This window comes from Bombina bombina, chromosome 2 (assembly GCF_027579735.1).
Source record: "Bombina bombina isolate aBomBom1 chromosome 2, aBomBom1.pri, whole genome shotgun sequence".
In the NCBI taxonomy this organism is placed as follows: domain Eukaryota; kingdom Metazoa; phylum Chordata; class Amphibia; order Anura; family Bombinatoridae; genus Bombina; species Bombina bombina.
Window position 1 is genome coordinate 1,389,819,879 of NC_069500.1, and position 25,715 is coordinate 1,389,845,593.

The window sequence follows — 25,715 nt, forward strand, 5'->3', positions numbered from 1 at the left end:
TTTGGAAAAGCAAGAATGTAAGCATAGGAGCCGGCCCATTTTTGGGTCAGCACCTGGGTAGCACTTTCTGATTGGTGTCTAAATGTAGCCACCAATCAGCAAGCGCTACCCAGGTTCTGAACCAAAAATGGGCCGGCTCTTAAGCTTACATGCAAATAAAGATACCAAGAGAATGAAGAAAAATTGATAATAGGATTAAATTAGAAAGTTGGTTAAAATTGCATGCTCTTTCTGAATCATGAATGTTTAATTTTGACTAGACTATTCCTTTAAAAGCAGATAAATAGTCACATTGTATTTTTCTTATAGTCTTCCAATTTAATTTTATTTAACTTGCTTCTTTCTCTTGGTATCCTGTGTTGAAGAGCATATGTAGATAGGCTTAGGAGCCGCAATGCTGGGAGCTAGCTGGTAATTGGTGGCTGCACAGATATGACTTGTCATTGGCTCACAATTGGAAAATACACTGGCACTATGTACTTAATATAAAGTTGGAAAACGGGTTATATCCGCCTGCTGCTACCCCCTCATATAATTCTCAGTTAGCAAAAGAAAGGAAAAGACATAAGAAGGGGGTTTAGTGTACACTCTTCTAACTCCAAGTCATTTTAATAACCCCAAGTAATTGAATGTTAAAACAAAGTATATTTGATAATAGAAGTAAATTAGTAAGTTGTTTAAAATTGCTTGCTCTGTCTGAATCTTAAAAATTTATTTTTTATTGTACTGTTCATTTAAATTAAACTCTGCTGTTCTTCTGAAAAATGTTTAAAGCCCTGCTGTCCCTGGTAGTTTCCTGCTGCCCACAGAATGTGTGCGCTGACTGCAGTATGTTACACAGGTACCGGCTTCTGATTGGCTACAAGAATGGCCAGAGGCTAAGTATATTTTCTAATATATGTGTTAGTGTTTTTTACTGCTATGTTCCATAAAGGAATGTGTTGCTTTGTAAAAACTCAATACAAATGTTCTCTTATTTGCAGCCTGTCAGTGTAACGGACACAGTAAATGCATCAATGAAAGTATCTGTGAGAAGTGTGAAAACCTGACAAGTGGTAAAAACTGTGATACCTGCATATCTGGTTTTTATGGGGACCCAACCAATGGAGGATCATGTCAACGTAAGTAAAACATCTTCGTTTTGTAAAATGTATTGCCCTTTCTAAAGTGATCGTAAGAGAGAGAATTGTAAAGTTCTAGTGTCTGTAAAGTATTGGGTGCTGCCATGTTGAAAACGGTTTACCTTATCTAGTTTCTTCTGCTGAGGACACTTAGAGACAAATATAAAAGTGTCACTAATTTATTTTATAATCTTATCAGACGTTTGCAAGAAGAGTTCTTAAGAAATCCATATTTGAGATTTTTATAGTCAAATTATAAATAGTAGCAGATTACTAGTTTTATTAGAGGTTGTTGTAAGAAGTTAAACTATTGCCACACAAGAAATCCTTTATAGAAGAGACGGAGGAAAGAAACAAATCTCTATTTTAGATTTCTATGATGTTTGAGGATACTATGGAAGAGCGTATAAACTTATTTTTTGTTTAAAGGGACATAATACTCATATGCTAAATCACTTGAAACGGATGCAGTATAACAGTAAAAAGCTGACAGGAAAATATCACCTGAGCATCTCTATGTAAAAAAGGAAGATATTTTACCTCACAATCTCCTCAGCTCAGCAGAATAAGTTCTGTGTAAAAAGTTATACTCAGCTGCTCCCAGCTGCAGGTAAAAAATAAAAAAAAATGAAGAAATGAACAGCAGCCAATCAGCATCAGCAGTGCTGAGGTCATGAACTCTTTTACTGTGATCTCATGAGATTTCATTTAACTCTCGTGAGATTTCATAGCAAACTTCCTTTAAACTGAATAGGGAAATAAGATGAGTGTGCACGTAAGCTCGCCCCTTCCACTGTCCCAGGACAGACATACTGATATGCTGCTTAGAAATCCTTTACAATGGGAGGTGGCTACTGAGGACAAATATCTTTCTTTTTTACATAGAGATGTTCAGGTGATATTTTCTTGTCAGATTTTTACAGCTATGCTGCATCACTTTCAAGTGTTTAAACATTTGGGTATTATGGCCCTTTAACAATGTAATTACATTTGTCCTGGTGGCCTTTATTTTCAAGGTTTACCTCTATTTACTCGAAATCCAAATCCGCTTTTCTAGAACAAAAGTTGCTATGTTTTTTACACATTAGTCTATTTTAGCTTAAAGGGGCAGTAAACTTAGAAAATGTTATATAATTCTTCACATAGTGCATTTTCTACTTCATGTGCTTAAAGGGACATGAAACCCACATTTTTTTCTTTCATGATTTAGAAAGAGAAATCAATTTTAAACATCTTTCTAATTTACTTCTATTATCTAATTTGTTTTATCTTGATATTCTTTGCTGAAAAGCATATCTAGATAGGCTCAGTAGCTGCTGATTGGTTTCTGCACATAGAAGCCTTGTGTCATTGGCTCACCCATGTGCATTGCTTTTCTTCAACTAAGGATATCTAAAAAATGAAGCAAAATAAATAATAGAAGTAAATTGTAATGTTGTTTAAATTTGTATTCTCTATCTGAATCATGAAAGAAAGATTTTGGGTTTAGTTGCCCTTTAAGTGTTTATTTCCCAGCGGAAGCAGCTTTATTAAGGTAGCATGTGCTCGCTGTTGCTTAGGATGATGAAGTAAGCTTCCTTAAAGGGACAGTAAAGTCATTAGACATTCATGATTAGACCGAGCATACAATTTTAAACAACTTTCCAATTTGTTAATATTTAATTTACTTCTTTCTCTTGGTATCCTTTGCCGACAGGTTTATCTAGGTAAAGAACCTAAAGTAGGTTGTAGCTGCCTATTGGTGGCTGCATATTTATAGCGATTGTTATTGGCTTACCCATGTGTTCAGTTAGAAACCAGTAGTGCATTGCTGCTCCTTCAACAAATGATACCAAGAGAATGAAACAAATTTAATAGAAGTAAACTGGAAAGTTGTTAAAAATTGTATGTTCTACCTAAATCATGAGAGAAACATTTTGGGTTTCATGTCCCTTTATTGGCACATTTAACACAAACATACAACACTTTATGGCAATGAAAGCCAGGCAGAAGTGTACAAGTGAATTCCTTAATTGGAAAATGTAATATTGAACTTTTTGGGAACTGAAGCTGTTGCGCTGCCACCTAGAGGGCACAATAGGCAAATACATTTCTTTCATGTAATTAACAAGAGTCCATGAGCTAGTGACGTATGGGATATACATTCCTACCAGGAGGGGCAAAGTTTCCCAAACCTTAAAATGCCTATAAATACACCCCTCACCACACCCACAAATCAGTTTTACAAACTTTGCCTCCAAGGGAGGTGGTGAAGTAAGTTTGTGCTAGATTCTACGTTGATATGCGCTCCGCAGCAAGTTGGAGCCCGGTTTTCCTCTCAGCGTGCAGTGAATGTCAGAGGGATGTGAAGAGAGTATTGCCTATTGAATGCAGTGATCTCCTTCTACGGGGTCTATTTCATAAGGTTCTCTGTTATCGGTCGTAGAGATTCATCTCTTACCTCCCTTTTCAGATCGACGATATACTCTTATATTTACCATTTCCTCTACTGATTCTCGTTTCAGTACTGGTTTGGCTTTCTACAAACATGTAGATGAGTGTCCTGGGGTAAGTAAGTCTTATTTTCTGTGACACTCTAAGCTATGGTTGGGCACTTTATTTATAAAGTTCTAAATATATGTATTCAAACATTTATTTGCCTTGACTCAGAATGTTCAACTTTCCTTATTTCCAGACAGTCAGTTTCATATTTGGGATTATGCATTGAATTATCATATTTTTTCTTACCTCAAAAATTTGACTTTTTTCCCTGTGGGCTGTTAGGCTCGCGGGGGCTGAAAATGCTTCATTTTATTGCGTCATTCTTGGCGCGGACTTTTTTGGCGCAAAAATTCTTTTCCGTTTCCGGCGTCATACGTGTCGCCGGAAGTTGTGTCATTTTTTGACGTTATTTTGCGTCAAAGATGTCGGCGTTCCGGATGTGGCGTCATTTTTGGCGCCAAAAGCATTTAGGCGCCAAATAATGTGGGCGTCTTTTTTGGCGCTAAAAAATATGGGCGTCATTTTTGTCTCCACATTATTTAAGTCTCATTATTTATTGCTTCTGGTTGCTAGAAGCTTGTTCACTGGCATTTTTTTCCCATTCCTGAAACTGTCATTTAAGGAATTTGATCAATTTTGCTTTATATGTTGTTTTTTTCTTTTACATATTGCAAGATGTTCCACGTTGCAACTGAGTCAGAAGTTACTACAGGAAAATCACTGCACAGTGCTGGAGCTACCAAGCTAAGTCTGCTATAAACTTTTGGTATCTGTTTCTCCAGCTGTTATTTGTATTGCATGTCATGTCAAACTTATTAATGCAGATAAAATTTCCTTTAGTACTGTTACATTACCTGTTGCTGTCCGTCAACATCTAATTTTCAGAGTGTTCCTGATAACATAAGAGATTTTATTTTTTAAATCCATTTAGAAGGCTATGTCTGTTATTTCTCCTTCTAGTATACATAAAAGTCTTTTAAAACTTCTCTTTTTTTCAGATGAATTTTTAAATGAACATCATCATTCTGATACTGATAATGGTTCTTCTGGTTCAGAGGTTTCTGTCTCAGAGGTTGATGCTGATAAATCTTTGTATTTGTTCAAGATGGAATTTATTCGTTCTTTACTTAAAGAAGTGTTATTTGCATTAGAAATAGAGGATACTGGTCCTCTTGATACTAAATGTAAACGTTTAAATAAGGTTTTTAAATCTCCTGTAGTTATTCCAGAAGTGTTTTATCTCCCTGATGCTATTTCTGAAGTAATTTCCAGGGAATGGAATAATTTGGGTAATTTATTTACTCCTTCTAGACGTTTAAGCAAATTATATCCTGTGCCATCTGACAGATTAGAGTTTGTTGGGACAAAAATCCCTAAAGTTATGGGGCTGTCTCTACTCCTGCTAATGTACTACTATTCCTATGGCAGATAGTACTTCATTTAAGGATCCTTTAGATAGGAAAATTGAATCCTTTCTAAGAAAAGCTTACTTATGTTCAGGTAATCTTCTTAGACCTGCTATATTTTTAGCGGATGTTGCTGCAGCTTCAACTTTTTGGTTAGAAGCTTTAGCGCAACAAGTAACAGATCATAATTTTATAGCATTATTATTATTCTATAACATGCTAATAATTTTATTGGTGATACCATCTTTTGATATCATTAGAGTTGATGTCAGGTATATGTCTCTAGCTATTTTAGCTAGAAAAGCTTTATGGATTAAACTTGGAATGCTGACATGTCTTCTAAGTCAACTTTGCTTTCCCTTTCTTTCCAGGGTAAATAATCATTTCGTTCCTTTCCTCACAACAAGGAACAAAAGCCTGATCCTTCATCCTCAGGAGCGGTATCAGTTTGGAAACTATTTCCAGTTTGGAATATATCCAAGCCTTATAGAATCCTATAGCCAGCTCCTAAGTACCTATGAAGGTGCGGCCCTTATTCCAGCTCAGCTGGTATGGGGCAGATTACGTTTTCTTCAAAGAAATTTGGATTAATTCCGTTCTTAATCTCTGGTTTCAGAAACATTGTTTCAGGAAGGTACAGAATTGGCTTCAAGTTAAGGCCTCCTGCTAAGAGATTCTTTTCTTTCCCGTGTCCCAATTGACACAGCAAGGCTCAGCATTTCTGAAATGTGTTTCAGATCTAGAGTTGGCTGGAGTATTTATGCCAGTTCCAGTTCTGGAACAGGGGCTGGGGTTTTATTTTATCTCTTCATTGTACCAAAGAAGGTCAATTCCTTCAGACCAGTTATGGATCTATCATTATTGAATCGTTATGTTAGGATACCAACTTTCAAGATGGTTACTGTAGGTCTATCCTGCCTTTTGTTTAGCAAGGGCATTATATGTCTACAATAGATTTACAGGATGTGTATCTGCATATTCCGATTCATCCAGATCACTTTTAGTGTCTGAGATTCTCTTTTTAGACAAGCATTACCAGTTTTGTGGCTCTACTATTTGGTCTAGCCTCAGTTCCAAGAATTTTTTTCAAAGGTTCTCGGTGCCCTTCTTTCTGTAATCAGAGAATAGGGTTTTGGTATTTCCTTATTTGGACGATATCTTGGTACTTGCTCAGTCTTCTCATTTTCGAAGAATCTCATACGAATCGACTTGTGTTGTTTCTTCAAGTTCATGGTTGGAGGATCAATTTACCAATCAGTTTATTGATTCCTCAGACAAGGGTAACCTTTTTAGGTTTCTAGATAAATTCAGTGTCTATGACTCTGTCCTTGTCAGACAAGAGAAGTTTAACATTGATATCAGCTTGTCAAAACCTTCAGTCACAATCATTCCCTTTGGTAGCCTTATGCATGGAAATGTTGGATCTTAGGACTGCCGCATCAGATGCGATCTCCTTTGCTCGTTTTCACATGCGACCTCTTCAGCTCTGTATGCTGAACCAATGGTGCAGGGATTACTCAAAGATAACTCAATTAATATCTTTAAACCGATTTTACGACACTCTCTGACATGGTGGACAGATCACCATCGTTTAGCTCAGGGGGCTTCTTTGTTCTTCCGACCTGGACTATAATCTCAACAGATACGAGTCTTACAGGTTGGGGAGCTGTGTGGGGGTATCTGACGGCACAAGGGGTTTGGGAATCTCAGGAGGTGAGATTTCCGATCAATATTTTGGAACCCCGTGCAATTTTCAGAGCTTTTCAGTCTTGGCCTCTTCTGAAGAGAGAGTTGTTCATTGTTTTCAGATAAGACATTGTCACAACTGTGGCATACATCAATCATCAAGGAGGGACTCACAGTCCTCTGGCTATGAAAGAAGTATCTCGAATTTTGGTTTGGGCGGAATCCAGCTCCTGTCTAATCTCTGCGGTTTATATCCCAGGTATGGACAATTGGAAAGCGGATTATCTCAGTCGCCAAACGTTGCATCCGGGCGAATGGTCTCTTCACCCAGAGGTATTTCTTCAGATTGTTCAAATGTGGGAACTTCCAGAAATAGTTCTGATGGCTTCTCATCTAAACAAGAAACTTCCCAGGTATCTGTCCAGATCCCGGGATCCTCAGGCGGAGGCAGTGGATGCATTTTCACTTCCTTGGAAGTATCATCCTGCCTATATCTTTCCGCCTCTAGTTCTTCTTCCAAGAGTAATCTCCAAGATTCTGAAGGAATGCTCGTTTGTTCTGCTGGTAGCTCCGGCATGGCCTCACAGGTTTTGGTATGCGGATCTTGTCCGGATGGCCTCTTGCCAACCGTGGACTCTTCCGTTAAGACCAGACCTTTTGTCTCAAGGTCCTTTTTTCCATCAGGATCTGAAATCCTTAAATTTAAAGGTATGGAGATTGAACGCTTGATTCTTGGTCAAAGAGGTTTCTCTGACTCTGTGATTAATACTATGTTACAGGCTCGTACATCTATATCCAGAGAGATATATTATAGAGTCTGGAAGACTTATATTTCTTGGTGTCTTTCTCATCATTTTTCTTGGCATTCTTTCAGAATACCGAGAATTTTTCATTTTCTTCAGGATGGTTTGGATAAGGGTTTGTCCGCAAGTTCTTTGAAAGGACAAATCTCTGCTCTTTCTGTTCTTTTTCACAGAAAGATTGCTATTCTTCCTGATATTCATTGTTTTGTACAAGCTTTGGTTCGTATAAAACCTGTCATTAAGTCAATTTTTCCTCCTTGGAGTTTGAATTTGGTTCTGGGAGCTCTTCAAGCTCCTCCGTTTGAACCTATGCATTCATTGGACATTAAATTACTTTCTTGGAAAGTTTTGTTCCTTTTGGCCATCTCTTCTGCTAGAAGAGTTTCTGAATTATCTGCTCTTTCATGTGAGTCTCCTTTTCTGATTTTTCATCAGGATAAGGCGGTGTTGCGAACTTCTTTTGAATTTTTACCTAAAGTTGTGAATTCCAACAACATTAGTAGAGAAATTGTGGTTCCTTCATTATGTCCTAATCCTAAGAATTCTAAGGAGAAATCGTTGCATTCTTTGGATGTTGTTAGAGCTTTGAAATATTATGTTGAAGCTACGAAATCTTTCTGTAAGACTTCTAGTCTATTTGTTATCTTTTCCGGTTCTAGGAAAGGCCAGAAAGCTTCTGCCATTTCTTTGGCATCTTGGTTGAAATCTTTAATTCATCTTGCCTATGTTGAGTCGGGTAAAATTCCGCCTCAGAGAATTACAGCTCATTCTACTAGGTCAGTATCTACTTCCTGGGCATTTAGGAATGAAGCTTCGGTTGACCAGATCTGCAAAGCAGCAACTTGGTCCTCTTTGCATACTTTTACTAAATTCTACCATTTTGATGTATTTTCTTCTTCTGAAGCAATTTTTGGTAGAAAAGTTCTTCAGGCAGCGGTTTCAGTTTGAATCTTCTGCTTAGGTTTTTCATTAAACTTTATTTTGGGTGTGGATTATTTTCAGCAGGAATTGGCTGTCTTTATTTTATCCCTCCCTCTCTAGTGACTCTTGTGTGGAAAGATCCACATCTTGGGTAGTCATTATCCCATACGTCACTAGCTCATGGACTCTTGTTAATTACATGAAAGAAAACATAATTTATGTAAGAACTTACCTGATAAATTCATTTCTTTCATATTAACAAGAGTCCATGAGGCCCACCCTTTTTTTGGGGTGGTTATGATTTTTTTGTATAAAGCACAATTATTCCAATTCCTTATTTTATATGCTTCGCACTTTTTTTCTTATCACCCCACTTCTTGGCTATTCGTTAAACTGATTTGTGGGTGTGGTGAGGGGTGTATTTATAGGCATTTTAAGGTTTGGGAAACTTTGCCCCTCCTGGTAGGAATGTATATCCCATACGTCACTAGCTCATGGACTCTTGTTAATATGAAAGAAATGAATTTATCAGGTAAGTTCTTACATAAATTATGTTTTTCATCAAAAGAAGAGCAGGGATTATCTCACAGAATATTGTATGCATCAGTCACTGGTCTATAGTGCCAGTTATTTATGGCCTATAATTAGGGTTTATACTAAGCAATCAAATGATTAAACTTACATTAATTGTAAAAAGCACAACATTTAAACAATTTTCCAATTTGCTTCTATTAATTGTACTTAGTTCCCTTGATATCATTTGTAAAGAGTAATCGTAGGTGGGCTCAGGAGCGTGAATGTGTCTTAAGCCATCTGGCAGCAGTGTTTGTAACTATGTATAACATTGCTGTAAACACTGCTACAATAGACTGCTGTAGACATTTCAGGTAGGACTATCCATCCATTCATTTGACTGAGCCATTTCATAAAGTAAGTCATTTTATACGTATTGTTAGCAGTATTTAGGTAAAATTAATTTGTATTGGTATTGTTAGAGAATTAGCCGTAGTTAGGTAAAATTAATTTGTATTGGTATTGTTAGAGAATTAGCCGTATTTAGGTAAAACTAATTTGTATTGGTATTGTTAGAGAATTAGCCGTAGTTAGGTAAAATTAATTTGTATTGGTATTGTTAGAGAATTAGCCGTATTTAGGTAAAACTAATTTGTATTGGTATTGTTAGAGAATTAGCCGTATTTAAGTAAAACTAATTTGTATTGGTATTGTTAGAGAATTAGCCGTATTTAGGTAAAACTAATTTGTATTGGTATTGTTAGAGAATTAGCCGTATTTAGGTAAAATTAATTTGTATTGGTATTGTTAGAGAATTAGCCGTATTTAGGTAAAATTAATTTGTATTGGTATTGTTAGAGAATTAGCCGTATTTAGGTAAAACTAATTTGTATTGGTATTGTTGAAAGATGAAAAATGGGAAGTCTTTGAACGGTCATTAGCATTAAAATATTTTGATAACACAGAATGGGTGACTTTTGTAAACATAGGTGGTCTCCATCAGGTGCTCTTATGTCCAGCTCTCTTGCTCCCGCCCTTCTGTGCATCGATGTTTCACATGCCTATGCACACTAGCATGGCTCTTGCACACACCAGATGTTTCACATGCCTATGCACACTAGCATGGCTCTTGCACACACCAGATGTTTCACATGCCTATGCACACTAGCATGGCTCTTGCACACACCAGATGTTTCTCATGCCTATGCACACAAGCATGGCTCTTGCACACACCAGATGTTTCTCATGCCTATGCACACAAGCATGGCTCTTGCACACACCAGATGTTTCACATTCCTATGCACACTAGCATGGCTCTTGCACACACCAGATGTTTCTCATGCCTATGCACACTAGCATGGCTCTTGCACACACCAGATGTTTCTCATGCCTATGCACACAAGCATGGCTCTTGCACACACCATATGTTTCTCATGCCAATGCACACAAGCATGGCTCTTGCACACACCAGATGTTTCTCATGCCTATGCACACTAGCATGGCTCTTGCACACACCAGATGTTTCACATGCCTATGCACACTAGCATGGATCTTGCACACACCAGATGTTTCTCATGCCTATGCACACAAGCATGGCTCTTGCACACACCAGATGTTTCACATGCCTATGCATACTAGCATGGCTCTTGCACACACCAGATGTTTCTCATGCCTATGCACACTAGCATGGCTCTTGCACACACCAGATGTTTCACATGCCTATGCACACTAGCATGGCTCTTGCACACACCAGATGTTTCACATGCCTATGCACACTAGCATGGCTCTTGCACACACCAGATGTTTCACATGCCTATGCACACTAGCATGGCTCTTGCACACACCAGATGTTTCACATGCCTATGCACACACTCATGGCTCTTGCACACACCAGGTTTTCTCAGTCGTTTACATTAACCAGTTGGGCATTCTCCCACCATGAGCTCTTGCACCTACCTAGATCTTTCATTGTCTTATGTTTCCTGCTGGGCATTCTCCTTGGACAAGTTATTGCATCAAGCAGTCTTTCTCCAACCCTCTGTCACTAGTAAAATACTTGTTCACAAATCAGCTGATGGGGATAATGATATAAACTGCAATATACAAGGTGATGAATATAGAACAGATTGCCTTCCTTTTCTTTTGCCCTGTCCCTGTTTTGCTGTATGTATTTGTAGTTTTGTGAATATAACAAACTTAACATTTAGTGGTCTTAGTTTTGTGAGTATTAGTGTGATGGATTTTTTTATTTTATACTAACTAAATATAATTCCATGATAAACCAATACAAGTTATTAAACGCTAACCGGTCCATACATAATTTTTGCAGAGAGTTTAATAGGAACCAATACATATGTTGTAATAAGTTGAATGTTTACAGGTTAATATACACATATAGTTTACAACAAAACAGTCCAACGAATACAGGGCAACTCTAGAAACCACAACCCCAATTTGTGCTATGCTGCCAATTAAATAAAATAATCAGAGAATTATATTTTTGTCCAAAATCAGCCATCTTCAGCTTGAGGGGGTCAGAAGGAGGAAACTAGTTTGGTTTTCCAATTCAATAGGGAGAGGTCTATCACAGGGTTTCTCAACAACGGTCCTCAATTACACCCAACAGACCAGGTTTTCATTACAGCTGAACCAGTGCACAGTTGAAGTGATCAGTTACCATGGTTACTAACCTTTATCTGATTTCTTCACTTGTGCACTGGTTCAGCTATAATGAAAACCTGGCCTGTTGGGGGTACTTGAGGACTGCGTTTGAGAAACAATGGTCTATCATATGCCATTCAAAGGCTATAGGGGAGTAGTCTTAGAGTAGGTCAAAAACCTTGTCCAGAATATAAAGGTGTATTTGAGGTGAAGGGATTTCTTATATGAAAAAGGCCTGAAAAGTTTGAACCCTCAATTCACACTCTCTAGTTTTGATTTGCTTATTAGTGTTTCTGTACTGCTTAAAGGGACAGTCTACGCCAGAATATTTGTTTTAAAAGATAATCCCTTTATTACCCATTCCCCAGTTTTGCATAACCAACAGTTTTAATAATTCAGATTCAGATAGAGCATGCAACTTTTTAATTTACTCCTATTTTTTTTCTTCGTTCTATTGCTATTTTTAGAAAGTTGCTTAAAATTTCATGCTCTATCTGAATCACGAAAGAAAACATTTGGGTTCAGTGTCCCTTTAATAAACTTTTTACGTCTGTAATTACCTTGTATCTAAGCCTCAACAAACTGCCCCCTTATTTCAGTTCTTTTGACAGACTTGCATTTTAGCCAATTAGGGCTGACTGCTAGGTAACTTCACGTGCGTGAGCTCAATGTTATCTATATGACACACATGGACTAACGCCCTCTAGTGGTGAAATACGGTCAACACATTTAGATAAGAGGCGACCTTCAAGGTCTAAGAAATTACCATATGATCCTACCTAGGTTTAGCTGTCAACTAAGAATACCAAGAGAAGAAAGCAAAATTGGTGATGAAAGTGAATTGGAAAGTTGTTTAAAATGGCATGTCCTATCTGAATCAAAAAGTTTGTTTTGGACTAGACTGTTCCTTTAAATTCTATTCAAATGCTATCCATGCAGTCCGTTATACATTATCTATGCACATAACATTTATAGTTAAAGGGACATTAAACCCACATTTTTTTTCATGATTTAGAAAAAGCAAGCAATTTTAAACAACTTTCTAATTTGCTTTATTCTTTTGATATCCTTTGCTGAAAAGCATATCTACATAGGCTCATTAGCTGTTGATTGGTGGTTTCACACAGATGCCTCATGTTTGGCTCACCTTTGTGCATTGCTATTTCTTCAACAAAGGACATCTAAAAAATGAAGCAAATTAGATAATAGACGTAAATTGGAATGTTTAAAATTGCATTCTCTGTCTGAATCATGATAGAATTTTTTTGGGTTTAATGTCTCTAAGTTAGGGCTTGACAAAATCATTTAACTTCTCTGTACTAAGATTTTTCTTAACCTGTAGTTGTATACATAATCTTTTTTCTGACTTGTGACAATGTTTTTAGCTTCTAATTTTGAGAGATTTTAGTCTTGAAGTCTCAAGCAATCTAAGCAAAATGATTCTATAAATGTATAAAGGATCAGTTGACAAAATTACTTGTACTCCTCTTGCTTTATGGCACAATTTTCTTTAGAATTATCTTGACTTAAAAATGTATTAAAGGTACAGTCAACTCCAGAATTATTGTTTAAAAAGAAAGATAATCCCTTTATTACCCATTCCCCAATTTTGCATAACCAACACTGTTCTAGAAATACACTTTTTATCTCTGTGATTACCTTGTATCTAAGCCTCTGCAGACTGCCCCTTATTTCAGTTCTTTTGACAGACTTGTATTTTAGCCAATCAGTGCTCACTCCAGGGTAACTTCACGTGCATGAGCTCAATGTTATCTATATGAAACACATGAACTAATGCCCCCTAGTGGTCAAAATGCATTTAGATTAGAGACAGTCTTCAAGGTCTAAGAAATTAGCATATGAACCTCCTAGGTTTAGCTTTCAACCAAGAATACCAAGAGAACAAAGCAACATTAGTGATAAAAGTAAACTGGAAAGTTGTTTAAAATTACATGTCCTATTTAAATCATAAAAGTGTTTTTTGAACTTGACTGTCACTTTAATAATAATAATAACATAATTTATGTAAGAACTTACCTGATAAATTCATTTCTTTCATATTAGCAAGAGTCCATGAGCTAGTGACGTATGGGATATACATTCCTACCAGGAGGGGCAAAGTTTCCCAAACCTTAAAATGCCTATAAATACACCCCTCACCACACCCACAATTCAGTTTAACGAATAGCCAAGAAGTGGGGTGATAAAAAGTGCGAAAGCATATAAAATAAGGAATTGGAATAATTGTGCTTTATACAAAAAAATCATAACCACCACAAAAAGGGTGGGCCTCATGGACTCTTGCTAATATGAAAGAAATTAATTTATCAGGTAAGTTCTTACATAAATTATGTTTTCTTTCATGTAATTAGCAAGAGTCCATGAGCTAGTGACGTATGGGATAATGATTACCCAAGATGTGGATCTTTCCACACAAGAGTCACTAGAGAGGGAGGGATAAAATAAAGACAGCCAATTCCTGATGAAAATAATCCACACCCAAAATAAAGTTTAATAAAAAACATAAGCAGAAGATTCAGACTGAAACCGCTGCCTGAAGTACTTTTCTACCAAAAATTGCTTCAGAAGAAGAAAATACATCAAAATGGTAGAATTGAAAAAGTATGCAAAGAGGACCAAGTTGCTGCTTTGCAAATCTGATCAACCGAAGCTTCATTCCTAAACGCCCAGGAAGTAGAAACTGACCTGGTAGAATGAGCTGTAATCCTCTGAGGCGGAGTTTTACCCGACTCAACATAGGCAAGATGAATTAAAGATTTCAACCAAGATGCCAAAGAAATGGCAGAAGCTTTCTGGCCTTTTCTAGAACCGGAAAAGATAACAAATAGACTAGAAGTCTTTCGGAAAGACTTAGTAGCGTCAACATAATATTTCAAAGCTCTAACAACATCCAAAGAATGCAATGCTTTCTCCTTAGAATTCTTAAGATTAGGACATAATGAAGGAACCACAATTTCTCTACTAATGTTGTTGGAAATCACAACTTTAGGTAAAAATTCAAAAGAAGTTCGCAACACCGCCTTATCCTGATGAAAAATCAGAAAAGGAGACTCACAAAAGAGCAGATAATTCAGAAACTCTTCTGGCAGAAGAGATGGCCAAAAGGAACAAAACTTTCCAAGAAAGTAATTTAATGACCAATGAATGCATAGGTTCAAAGGGAGGAGCTTGAAGAGCTCCCAGAACCAAAATCAAGCTCCAAGGAGGAGAAATTGACTTAATGACAGGTTTTATACGAACCAAAGCTTGTACAAAACAATGAATATCAGGAAGAATAGCAATCTTTCTGTGAAAAAGAACAGAAAGAGCAGAGATTTGTCCTTTCAAGGAACTTGCAGACAAACCCTTATCTAAACCATCCTGAAGAAACTGAAAAAAATTCTCGGCATTCTAAAAGAATGCCAAGAAAAATGATGAGAAAGACACCAAAAAATATAAGTCTTCCAGACTCTATAATATATCTCTCTAGATACAGATTTACGAGCCTGTAACATAGTATTAATCACAGAGTCAGAGAAACCTCTTTGACCAAGAATCAAGCGTTCAATCTCCATACCTAAAAATTTAAGGATTTCAGATCCTGATGGAAAAAAGGACCTTGCGACATAAAGTCTGGTCTAACGGAAGAGTCCATGGTTGGCAAGAGGCCATCCGGACAAGATCCGCATACCAAACCTGTGAGGCCATGCCGGAGCTACCAGCAGAACAAACGAGCATTCCTTCAGAATCTTGGAGATTACTCTTGGAAGAAGAACTAGAGGCGGAAAGATATAGGCAGGATGATACTTCCAAGGAAGTGATAATGCATCCACTGCCTCCGCCTGAGGATCCCGGGATCTGGACAGATATCTGGGAAGTTTCTTGTTGAGATGAGACGCCATCAGATCTATTTCTGGAAGTTCCCACATTTGAACAATCTGAAGAAATACCTCTGGGTGAAGAGACCATTCGCCCGGATGGAACATTTGGCGGCTGAGATAATCCGCTTCCCAATTGTCTACACCTGGGATATAAACCGCAGAGATTAGACAGGAGCTGGATTCCGCCCAAACCAAAAAAAATCGAGATACTTCTTTCATAGCCAGAGGACTGTGAGTCCCTCCTTGATGATTGATGTATGCCACAGTTGTGACATTGTCTGTCTGAAAACAAATGAACGATTCTCTCTACAGAAGAGGCCAAACTGAAGAGCTCTGAAAATTGCACGGAGTTCCAAAATATTGATCGGTAATCTCACCTCCTGAGATTCCCAAACTCCTTGTGCCGTCAGAGATCCCCACACAGCTCCCCAACCTGTGAGACTTGTATCTGTTGAAATTACAGTCCAGGTCGGAAGCACAAAAAGAAGCCCCCTGAATTAAACGATGGTGATCTGTCCACCACGTTAGAGAGTGTCGAACAATCGGTTTGAAAGATATAAATTGAGATATCTTTGTGTAATCCTTGCACCATTGATTCAGCATACAGAGCTGAAGAGGTCGATTGTGAAAACAAAGCAAAGGGGATCGCGTCCGATGCAGCAGTCATAAGACCTAGAATTTCCATGCATAAGGTTACCGAAGGGAATGATTGTGACTGAAGGTTTCGACAAGCTGAAATCAATCTTAGACGTCTTTTGTCTGTTAAAGACAGAGTCATGGACACTGAATCTATCTGGAAACCCAGAAAGGTTACCCTTGACTGAGGAATCAATGAACTTTTTGGTAAATTGATCCTCCAACCATGATCTTGAAGAAACAACACAAATCGATTCGCATGAGATTCTTCGAATGAGAAGACTGAGCAAATACCAAGATAATCGTCCAAATAAGGAAATACCAAAACCCCGTTCTCTGAATACAGAAAGAAGGGCACCGAGAATCTTTGAAAAAAATTCTTGGAACTGAGGCTAGGCCAAACGGTAGAGCCACAAAACTGGTAATGCTTGTCTAAAAAGAGAATCTCAGACACTAAAAATGATCTGGATGAATCGGAATATGCAGATACACATCCTGTAAATCTATTGTAGACATATAATGCCCTTGCTAAACAAAAGGCAGAATAGTCCTACAGTAACCATCTTGAATGTTGGTATCCTTACATAACGATTCAATATTGATAGATCCGGAACTGGTCTGAAGGAATTGACCTTCTTTGGTACAATGAAGAGATAAAATAAAACCCTAGTCCCTGTTCCAGAACTGGAACTGGCATAATTACTCCAGCCAACTCTAGATCTGAAACACATTTCAGAAATGCTGAGCCTTGCTGTGTTAACTGGGACACAGGAAAGAAAAAAAAAAAAAAAATCTCTTAGCAGGAGGCCTTAACTTGAAGCCAATTCTGTACCTTTCTGAAACAATGTTCTGAAACCAGAGATTGAGAACGGAATTGATCCAAATTCCTTTGAAGAAAACGTAATCTGCCCCATACCAGCTGAACTGGAAAAAGGGCCGCACCTTCATGGGTACTTAGGAGCTGACTATAGGTTTATATAAGGCTTGGATATATTCCAAACTGGAAATAGTTTCCAAACTGATACCGCTCCTGAGGATGAAGGATCAGGCTTTTGTTCCATATTATGAAAAAAAGAACGAAAAAATGAATATTACCCTGGACAGAAAGGGAAAACAAAGTTGACTTAGAAGACATATCCGCATTCCAAGTTTAATCCATAAAGCTTTTCTAGCTAAAATAGCTAGAGACTTATACCTGACATCAACTCTAATGATATCAAAAGATGGTATCACCAATAAAATTATTAGCATGTTATAGAATAATAATAATGCTATAAAATTATGATCTGTTACTTGTTGTGCTAAAACTTCTAACCAAAAAGTTGAAGCTGCAGCAACATCCGGTAAAAATATAGCAGGTCTAAGAAGATTACCTGAACATAAGTAAACTTTTCTTAGAAAGGATTCAATTTTCTTATCTAAAGGATCCTTAAATTTAGTACTATCTGCCGTAGGAATAGTAGTACATTTTAGCAGGAATAGAGACAGCCCCAAACCTTAGGGATTTTGTCCCAAAAAACTCTAATCTGTCAGATGGCACAGGATATAATTGCTTAAACGTTTAGAAGGAGTAAAAGAATTACCCAAATTATTCCATTCCCTGGAAATTACTTCAGAAAAAACATCAGGGAGATTAAACACTTCTGGAATAACTACAGGAGATTTAAAAACCCTATTTAAACGTTTGGATTCAGTATCAAGAGGACCAGAATCCTCTATATCTAAAGCAATTAATACTTCTTTAAAATAAAGAACGAATAAATTCCATCTTGAACAAATACAAAGTTTTATCAGCATCAACCTCTGAGACAGAAACCTCTGAACCAGAAGAACCATTATCAGTATCAGAATGATGATGTTCATTTAAAAATTCATCTGAAAAAAAGAGAAGTTTTAAAAGACTTTTATGTAAACTAGAAGGAGAAATAACAGACATAGCCTTCTAAATGGATTTAAAAAAATAAAATCTCTTATGTTTATCAGGAACACTCTGAAAATTAGATGTTGACGGAACAGCAACAGGTAATATAACAGTACTAAAGGAAATTTTATCTGCATTAATAAGTTTGTCATGACATGCAATACAAACAACAGCTGGAGAAACAGATACCAAAAATTTATAGCAGATACACTTAGCTTGGTAGCTCCAGCCCCGGCAGTGATTTTCCTGAAGTATCTTCTGACTCAGTTGCAACGTGGAACATCTTGCAATATGTAATAGAAAAAACAACATATAAAGCAAATTGAACAAAATCCTTAAATGACAGTTTCAGGAATGGGAAAAAAATGCCAGTGAACAAGCTTCTAGCAACCAGAAGCAATAAATAATGAGACTTAAATAATGTGGAGACAAAAGCGACGCCCATATTTTTTTAGCGCCAAACAAGACGCCCACATTATTTGGCGCCTAAATGATTTTGGCGCCAAAAATGACGCCACATCCGGAACGCCAACATTTTTGGCGCAAAATAACGTCAAAAAAATGACGCAACTTCCGGCGACACGTATGACGCCGGAAACGGAAAAGAATTTTTGCGCCAAAAAAGTCCGCGCCAAGAATGACGCAATAAAATGAAGCATTTTCAGCCCCCGCGAGCCTAACAGCCCACAGGAAAAAAAGAGTCAAATTTTTGAAGGTAAGAAAAAATGATTAATTCAAATGCATTATCCCAAATATGAAACTGACTGTCTGAAAAATAAGGAAAGTTGAACATTCTGAGTCAAGGCAAATAAATGTTTGAATACATATATTTAGAACTTTATAAACAAAGTGCCCAACCATAGCTTAGAGTGTCACAGAAAATAAGATTTACTTACCCCAGGACACTCATCTACATGTTTGTAGAAAGCCAAACCAGTACTGAAACGAGAATCAGCAGAGGTAATGGTATATATAAGAGTATATCGTCGATCTGAAAAGGGAGGTAAGAGATGAATCTCTACGACCGATAACAGAGAACCTATGAAATAGACCCCGTAGAAGGAGATCACTGCATTCAAATAGGCAATACTCTCCTCACATCCCTCTGACATTCACTGCACGCTGAGAGGAAAACCGGGCTCCAACTTGCTGCGGAGCGCATATCAACGTAGAATCTAGCACAAACTTACTTCACCACCTCCATCGGAGGCAAAGTTTGTAAAACTGAATTGTGGGTGTGGTGAGGGGTGTATTTATAGGCATTTTAAGGTTTGGGAAACTTTGCCCCTCCTGGTAGGAATGTATATCCCATACGTCACTAGCTCATGGACTCTTGCTAATTACATGAAAGAAAATAATAATAATAATAAATAATATGTAATGTATGTTGTAGCGTAGACGTACAATGCAAGTTTTCCTTAAACGTGTCCAATTTTAATTAAAATTGCTTCATCAAAGATAAATGTATAGTATGTGGTTATTCATGTGTTGCAGATCTGTAACATTTTAATCATTTCTTAGATTATTTTTTTTTTCTTTTTTCCTAACAGCTTGCAAATGCAACGGACACGCGTCTATGTGCAACACCAATACTGGAAAATGTTTCTGTACCACAAAAGGAATTAAAGGAGAAGAATGTCAGTTGTACGTTCGCCCATATGTGTGGTGAATTGTATGTGATGTTTTTAGTGGGCAGGGTTCTTTACAAATACAGATGAATGTGTTCTGATGACCTATCATAGTAGCACTCCTGATGTATTCTGATAGTTTCGCTTTCTACAGAATGCTACGTCAGGAATTGAATGTACATTGTTCACCGTACATTCGTGCTTCTCAAGTCTGAGTTTCTAAACTCTAATATTGAAGAATATTTACTGAGCTACAAAGAATGGCTGACCTGGATACTCTGGTACTTCTAAAAATAGTATAGTGCAGGGCTTGACAAATTTGTTCAAAAACTAGGAGCCAAAAACTGTACATACATATGTACTACAAAAATAAGGGTCATTTAGGGGTGCACGAGAATATATATTATAGCAATCACAAAAAAAAAAAAAATAATTAGTATTTATATAGCGCCTTTCTCCCAGTGGGACTCAAAGCACGTTTTCAACACTCGCTCTCGGAATTAACCAAATCGGCAGCTGAATAGTAATAGTTGTTGTTACGCAATTTAATGGTTCTCATTTTATCGACCTCGGAAGGATGAAGTGCTGAGTCGGCCCCGCCGGAATTTGAACCTGCGACCTTGAATCTTTTAAACAGGTTTTTATGTAGTCAGGGCATTTACCAACTGAGCTACCTCACCGGCCTGTAAAAAAAAGGACTCCACACTCTTTGCTTCAAACACCTTTAATGTGACGTTGAGGAAGGGTAGGCCACTTGCACTGGAGAGTCTCTTGATAACTATTAATATATATTCTTACTCCAATCTAGAAGCCCAAAATTGTGTAATATGCCAAACACCAAAATTTAATATATCGTACTATTCTACTCACAAACATAAGATAAAAACATAATTTATGTAAGAACTTACCTGATAAAGTCATTTCTCCAACATAGGTGTGTCCGGTCCACGGCGTCATCCTTACTTGTGGGATATTCTCTTCCCCAACAGGAAATGGCAAAGAGCCCAGCAAAGCTGGTCACATGATCCCTCCTAGGCTCCGCCTACCCCAGTCATTCTCTTTGCCGTTGTACAGGCAACATCTCCACGGAGATGGCTTAGAGTTTTTTAGTGTTTAACTGTAGTTTTTATTATTCAATCAAGAGTTTGTTATTTTGAAATAGTGCTGGTATGTACTATTTACTCAGAAACAGAAAAGAGATGAAGATTTCTGTTTGTATGAGGAAAATGATTTTAGCAACCGTCACTAAAATCCATGGCTGTTCCACACAGGACTGTTGAGAGCAATTAACTTCAGTTGGGGGAACAGTGAGCAGTCTCTTGCTGCTTGAGGTATGACACATTCTAACAAGACGATGTAATGCTGGAAGCTGTCATTTTCCCTCTGGGATCCGGTAAGCCATGTTTATTACGATTGTAAATAAGGGCTTCAAAAAGGGCTTATTAAGACTGTAGACTTTTTTTGGGCTAAATCGATTGATTATTAACACATATTTAGCCTTGAGGAATCATTTTATCTGGGTATTTTGATATAATAATATCGGCAGGCACTGTTTTAGAACTGAAGAGCATGACGACGCTGATATTAATATTTCTGAAGGGCCCCTAACTCAGTCTGATGGGGCCAGGGAGGTTTTGTCTGAGGGAGAAATTACTGATTCAGGGAACATTTCTCAACAAGCTGAACCTGATGTGATTGTATTTAAATTTAAGTTGGAACATCTCCGCATTCTGCTTAAGGAGGTATTATCCACTCTGGATGATTGTGACAAGTTGGTCATCCCAGAGAAACTATGTAAAATGGACAAGTTCCTAGAGGTGCCGGGGCTCCCAGAAGCTTTTCCTATACCCAAGCGGGTGGCGGACATTGTTAATAAAGAATGGGAAAGGCCCGGTATTCCTTTCGTCCCTCCCCCCATATTTAAAAAATTGTTTCCTATGGTCGACCCCAGAAAGGACTTATGGCAGACAGTCCCCAAGGTCGAGGGAGCGGTTTCCACTTTAAACAAACGCACCACTATACCCATAGAGGATAGTTGTGCTTTCAAAGATCCTATGGATAAAAAATTAGAAGGTTTGCTTAAAAAGATGTTTGTTCAGCAGGGTTACCTTCTACAACCAATTTCATGCATTGTCCCTGTCGCTACAGCCGCATGTTTCTGGTTCGATGAGCTGATAAAGGCGGTCGACAGTGATTCTCCTCCTTATGAGGAGATTATGGACAGAATCAATGCTCTCAAATTGGCTAATTCTTTCACCCTAGACGCCACTTTGCAATTGGCTAGGTTAGCGGCTAAGAATTCTGGGTTTGCTATTGTGGCGCGCAGAGCGCTTTGGTTGAAATCTTGGTCGGCTGATGCGTCTTCCAAGAACAAGCTACTTAACATTCCTTTCAAGGGGAAAACGCTGTTTGGCCCTGACTTGAAAGAGATTATCTCGGATATCACTGGGGGTAAGGGCCACGCCCTTCCTCAGGATCGGCCTTTCAAGGCAAAAAATAAACCTAATTTTCGTCCCTTTCGTAGAAACGGACCAGCCCAAAGTGCTACGTCCTCTAAGCAAGAGGGTAATACTTCTCAAGCCAAGCCAGCTTGGAGACCAATGCAAGGCTGGAACAAGGGAAAGCAGGCCAAGAAACCTGCCACTGCTACCAAGACAGCATGAAATGTTGGCCCCCGATCCGGGACCGGATCTGGTGGGGGGCAGACTCTCTCTCTTCGCTCAGGCTTGGGCAAGAGATGTTCTGGATCCTTGGGCGCTAGAAATAGTCTCCCAAGGTTATCTTCTGGAATTCAAGGGACTTCCCCCAAGGGGGAGGTTCCACAGGTCTCAGTTGTCTTCAGACCACATAAAAAGACAGGCATTCTTACATTGTGTAGAAGACCTGTTAAAAATGGGAGTGATTCATCCCGTTCCATTAAGAGAACAAGGGATGGGGTTCTACTCCAATCTGTTTATAGTTCCCAAAAAAGAGGGAACGTTCAGACCAATCTTAGATCTCAAGATCTTAAACAAGTTTCTCAAGGTTCCATCGTTCAAGATGGAAACCATTCGAACTATTCTTCCTTCCATCCAGGAAGGTCAATTCATGACCACGGTGGATTTAAAGGATGCGTATCTACATATTCCTATCCACAAGGAACATCATCGGTTCCTGAGGTTCGCATTCCTGGACAAACATTACCAGTTCGTGGCGCTTCCTTTCGGATTAGCCACTGCTCCAAGGATTTTCACAAAGGTACTAGGGTCCCTTCTAGCTGTGCTAAGACCAAGGGGCATTGCTGTAGTACCTTACTTGGACGACATTCTGATTCAAGCGTCGTCCCTTCCTCAAGCAAAGGCTCACACGGACATTGTCCTGGCCTTTCTCAGATCTCACGGATGGAAAGTGAACGTGGAAAAGAGTTCTCTATCTCCGTCAACAAGGGTTCCCTTCTTGGGAACAATAATAGACTCCTTAGAAATGAGGATTTTTCTGACAGAGGCCAGAAAAACAAAACTTCTAGACTCTTGTCGGATACTCCATTCCGTTACTCTTCCTTCCATAGCTCAGTGCATGGAAGTGATCGGGTTGATGGTAGCGGCAATGGACATAGTTCCTTTTGCACGCATTCATCTAAGACCATTACAACTGTGCATGCTCAGTCAGTGGAATGGGGACTATACAGACTTGTCTCCGAAGATACAAGTAAATCAGAGGACCAGAGACTCACTCCGTTGGTGGCTGTCCCTGGACAACCTGTCACGAGGGATGACATTCCGCAGACCAGAGTGGGTCATTGTCACGACCGACGCCAGTCTGATGGGCTGGGGCGCGGTCTGGGGATCCCTGAAAGCTCAGGGTCTTTGGTCTCGGGAAGAATCTCTTCTACCGATAAATATTCTGGAACTGAGAGCGATATTCAATGCTCTCAAGGCTTGGCCTCAGCTAGCGAGGGCCAAGTTCATACGGTTTCAATCAGACAACATGACAACTGTTGCGTACATCAACCATCAGGGGGGAACAAGGAGTTCCCTGGCGATGGAAGAAGTGACCAAAATCATTCTATGGGCGGAGTCTCACTCCTGCCACCTGTCTGCTATCCACATCCCAGGAGTGGAAAATTGGGAAGCGGATTTTCTGAGTCGTCAGACATTGCATCCGGGGGAGTGGGAACTCCATCCGGAAATCTTTGCCCAAGTCACTCAGCTGTGGGGCATTCCAGACATGGATCTGATGGCCTCTCGTCAGAACTTCAAACTTCCTTGCTACGGGTCCAGATCCAGGGATCCCAAGGCGGCTCTAGTGGATGCACTAGTAGCACCTTGGACCTTCAAACTAGCTTATGTGTTCCCGCCGTTTCCTCTCATCCCCAGGCTGGTAGCCAGGATCAATCAGGAGAGGGCGTCGGTGATCTTGATAGCTCCTGCGTGGCCACGCAGGACTTGGTACGCAGATCTGGTGAATGTCATCGGCTCCTCCTTGGAAGCTACCTTTGAGACGAGACCTTCTTGTTCAGGGTCCGTTCGAACATCCGAATCTGGTTTCACTCCAGCTGACTGCTTGGAGATTGAACGCTTGATCTTATCGAAGCGAGGATTCTCAGATTCTGTTATCGATACTCTTGTTCAGGCCAGAAAGCCTGTAACTAGAAAGATTTACCACAAAATTTGGAAAAAATATATCTGTTGGTGTGAATCTAAAGGATTCCCTTGGGACAAGGTTAAGATTCCTAGGATTCTATCCTTCCTTCAAGAAGGATTGGAAAAAGGATTATCTGCAAGTTCCCTGAAGGGACAGATTTCTGCCTTGTCTGTGTTACTTCACAAAAAGCTGGCCGCTGTGCCAGATGTTCAAGCCTTTGTTCAGGCTCTGGTTAGAATTAAGCCTGTTTACAAACCTTTGACTCCTCCTTGGAGTCTCAATTTAGTTCTTTCAGTTCTTCAGGGGGTTCCGTTTGAACCCTTGCATTCCGTTGATATTAAGTTATTATCTTGGAAAGTTTTGTTTTTAGTTGCAATTTCTTCTGCTAGAAGAGTTTCAGAATTATCTGCTCTGCAGTGTTCTCCTCCTTATCTGGTGTTCCATGCAGATATGGTGGTTTTACGTACTAAACCTGGTTTTCTTCCAAAAGTTGTTTCTAACAAAAACATTAACCAGGAGATTATCGTACCTTCTCTGTGTCCGAAACCAGTTTCAAAGAAGGAACGTTTGTTGCACAATTTGGATGTTGTTCGCGCTCTAAAATTCTATTTAGATGCTACAAAGGATTTTAGACAAACATCTTCCTTGTTTGTTGTTTATTCCGGTAAAAGGAGAGGTCAAAAAGCAACTTCTACCTTTCTCTCTTTTTGGATTAAAAGCATCATCAGATTGGCTTACGAGACTGCCGGACGGCAGCCTCCCGAAAGAATCACAGCTCATTCCACTAGGGCTGTGGCTTCCACATGGGCCTTCAAGAACGAGGCTTCTGTTGATCAGATATGTAGGGCAGCGACTTGGTCTTCACTGCACACTTTTACCAAATTTTACAAGTTTGATACTTTTGCTTCTTCTGAGGCTATTTTTGGGAGAAAGGTTTTGCAAGCCGTGGTGCCTTCCATTTAGGTGACCTGATTTTGCTCCCTCCCTTCATCCGTGTCCTAAAGCTTTGGTATTGGTTCCCACAAGTAAGGATGACGCCGTGGACCGGACACACCTATGTTGGAGAAAACAGAATTTATGTTTACCTGATAAATTACTTTCTCCAACGGTGTGTCCGGTCCACGGCCCGCCCTGGTTTTTTTAATCAGGTCTGATAATTTATTTTCTTTAACTACAGTCACCACGGTACCATATGGTTTCTCCTATGCAAATATTCCTCCTTAACGTCGGTCGAATGACTGGGGTAGGCGGAGCCTAGGAGGGATCATGTGACCAGCTTTGCTGGGCTCTTTGCCATTTCCTGTTGGGGAAGAGAATATCCCACAAGTAAGGATGACGCCGTGGACCGGACACACCGTTGGAGAAAGTAATTTATCAGGTAAACATAAATTCTGTTTTCTTTTAGTGGCGAGAGTCCACTATTTGTTACATATA

The 25,715-nt window shown here is 38.9% G+C and overlaps 1 protein-coding gene across 1 annotated transcript in view; it reads left to right on the plus strand.

Moving 5' to 3' along the window:
• ATRN (attractin) overlaps window positions 1–25,715 on the plus strand; it is an 868,210-nt gene that overhangs the window by 342,690 nt on the left and 499,805 nt on the right. Inside the window, exons 18-19 of the mRNA XM_053700335.1 lie at window positions 984–1,121; window positions 19,581–19,674. Of these exons, the coding sequence (XP_053556310.1) occupies window positions 984–1,121; window positions 19,581–19,674 (232 nt within the window). The remainder of the gene's footprint in view (window positions 1–983; window positions 1,122–19,580; window positions 19,675–25,715) is intronic.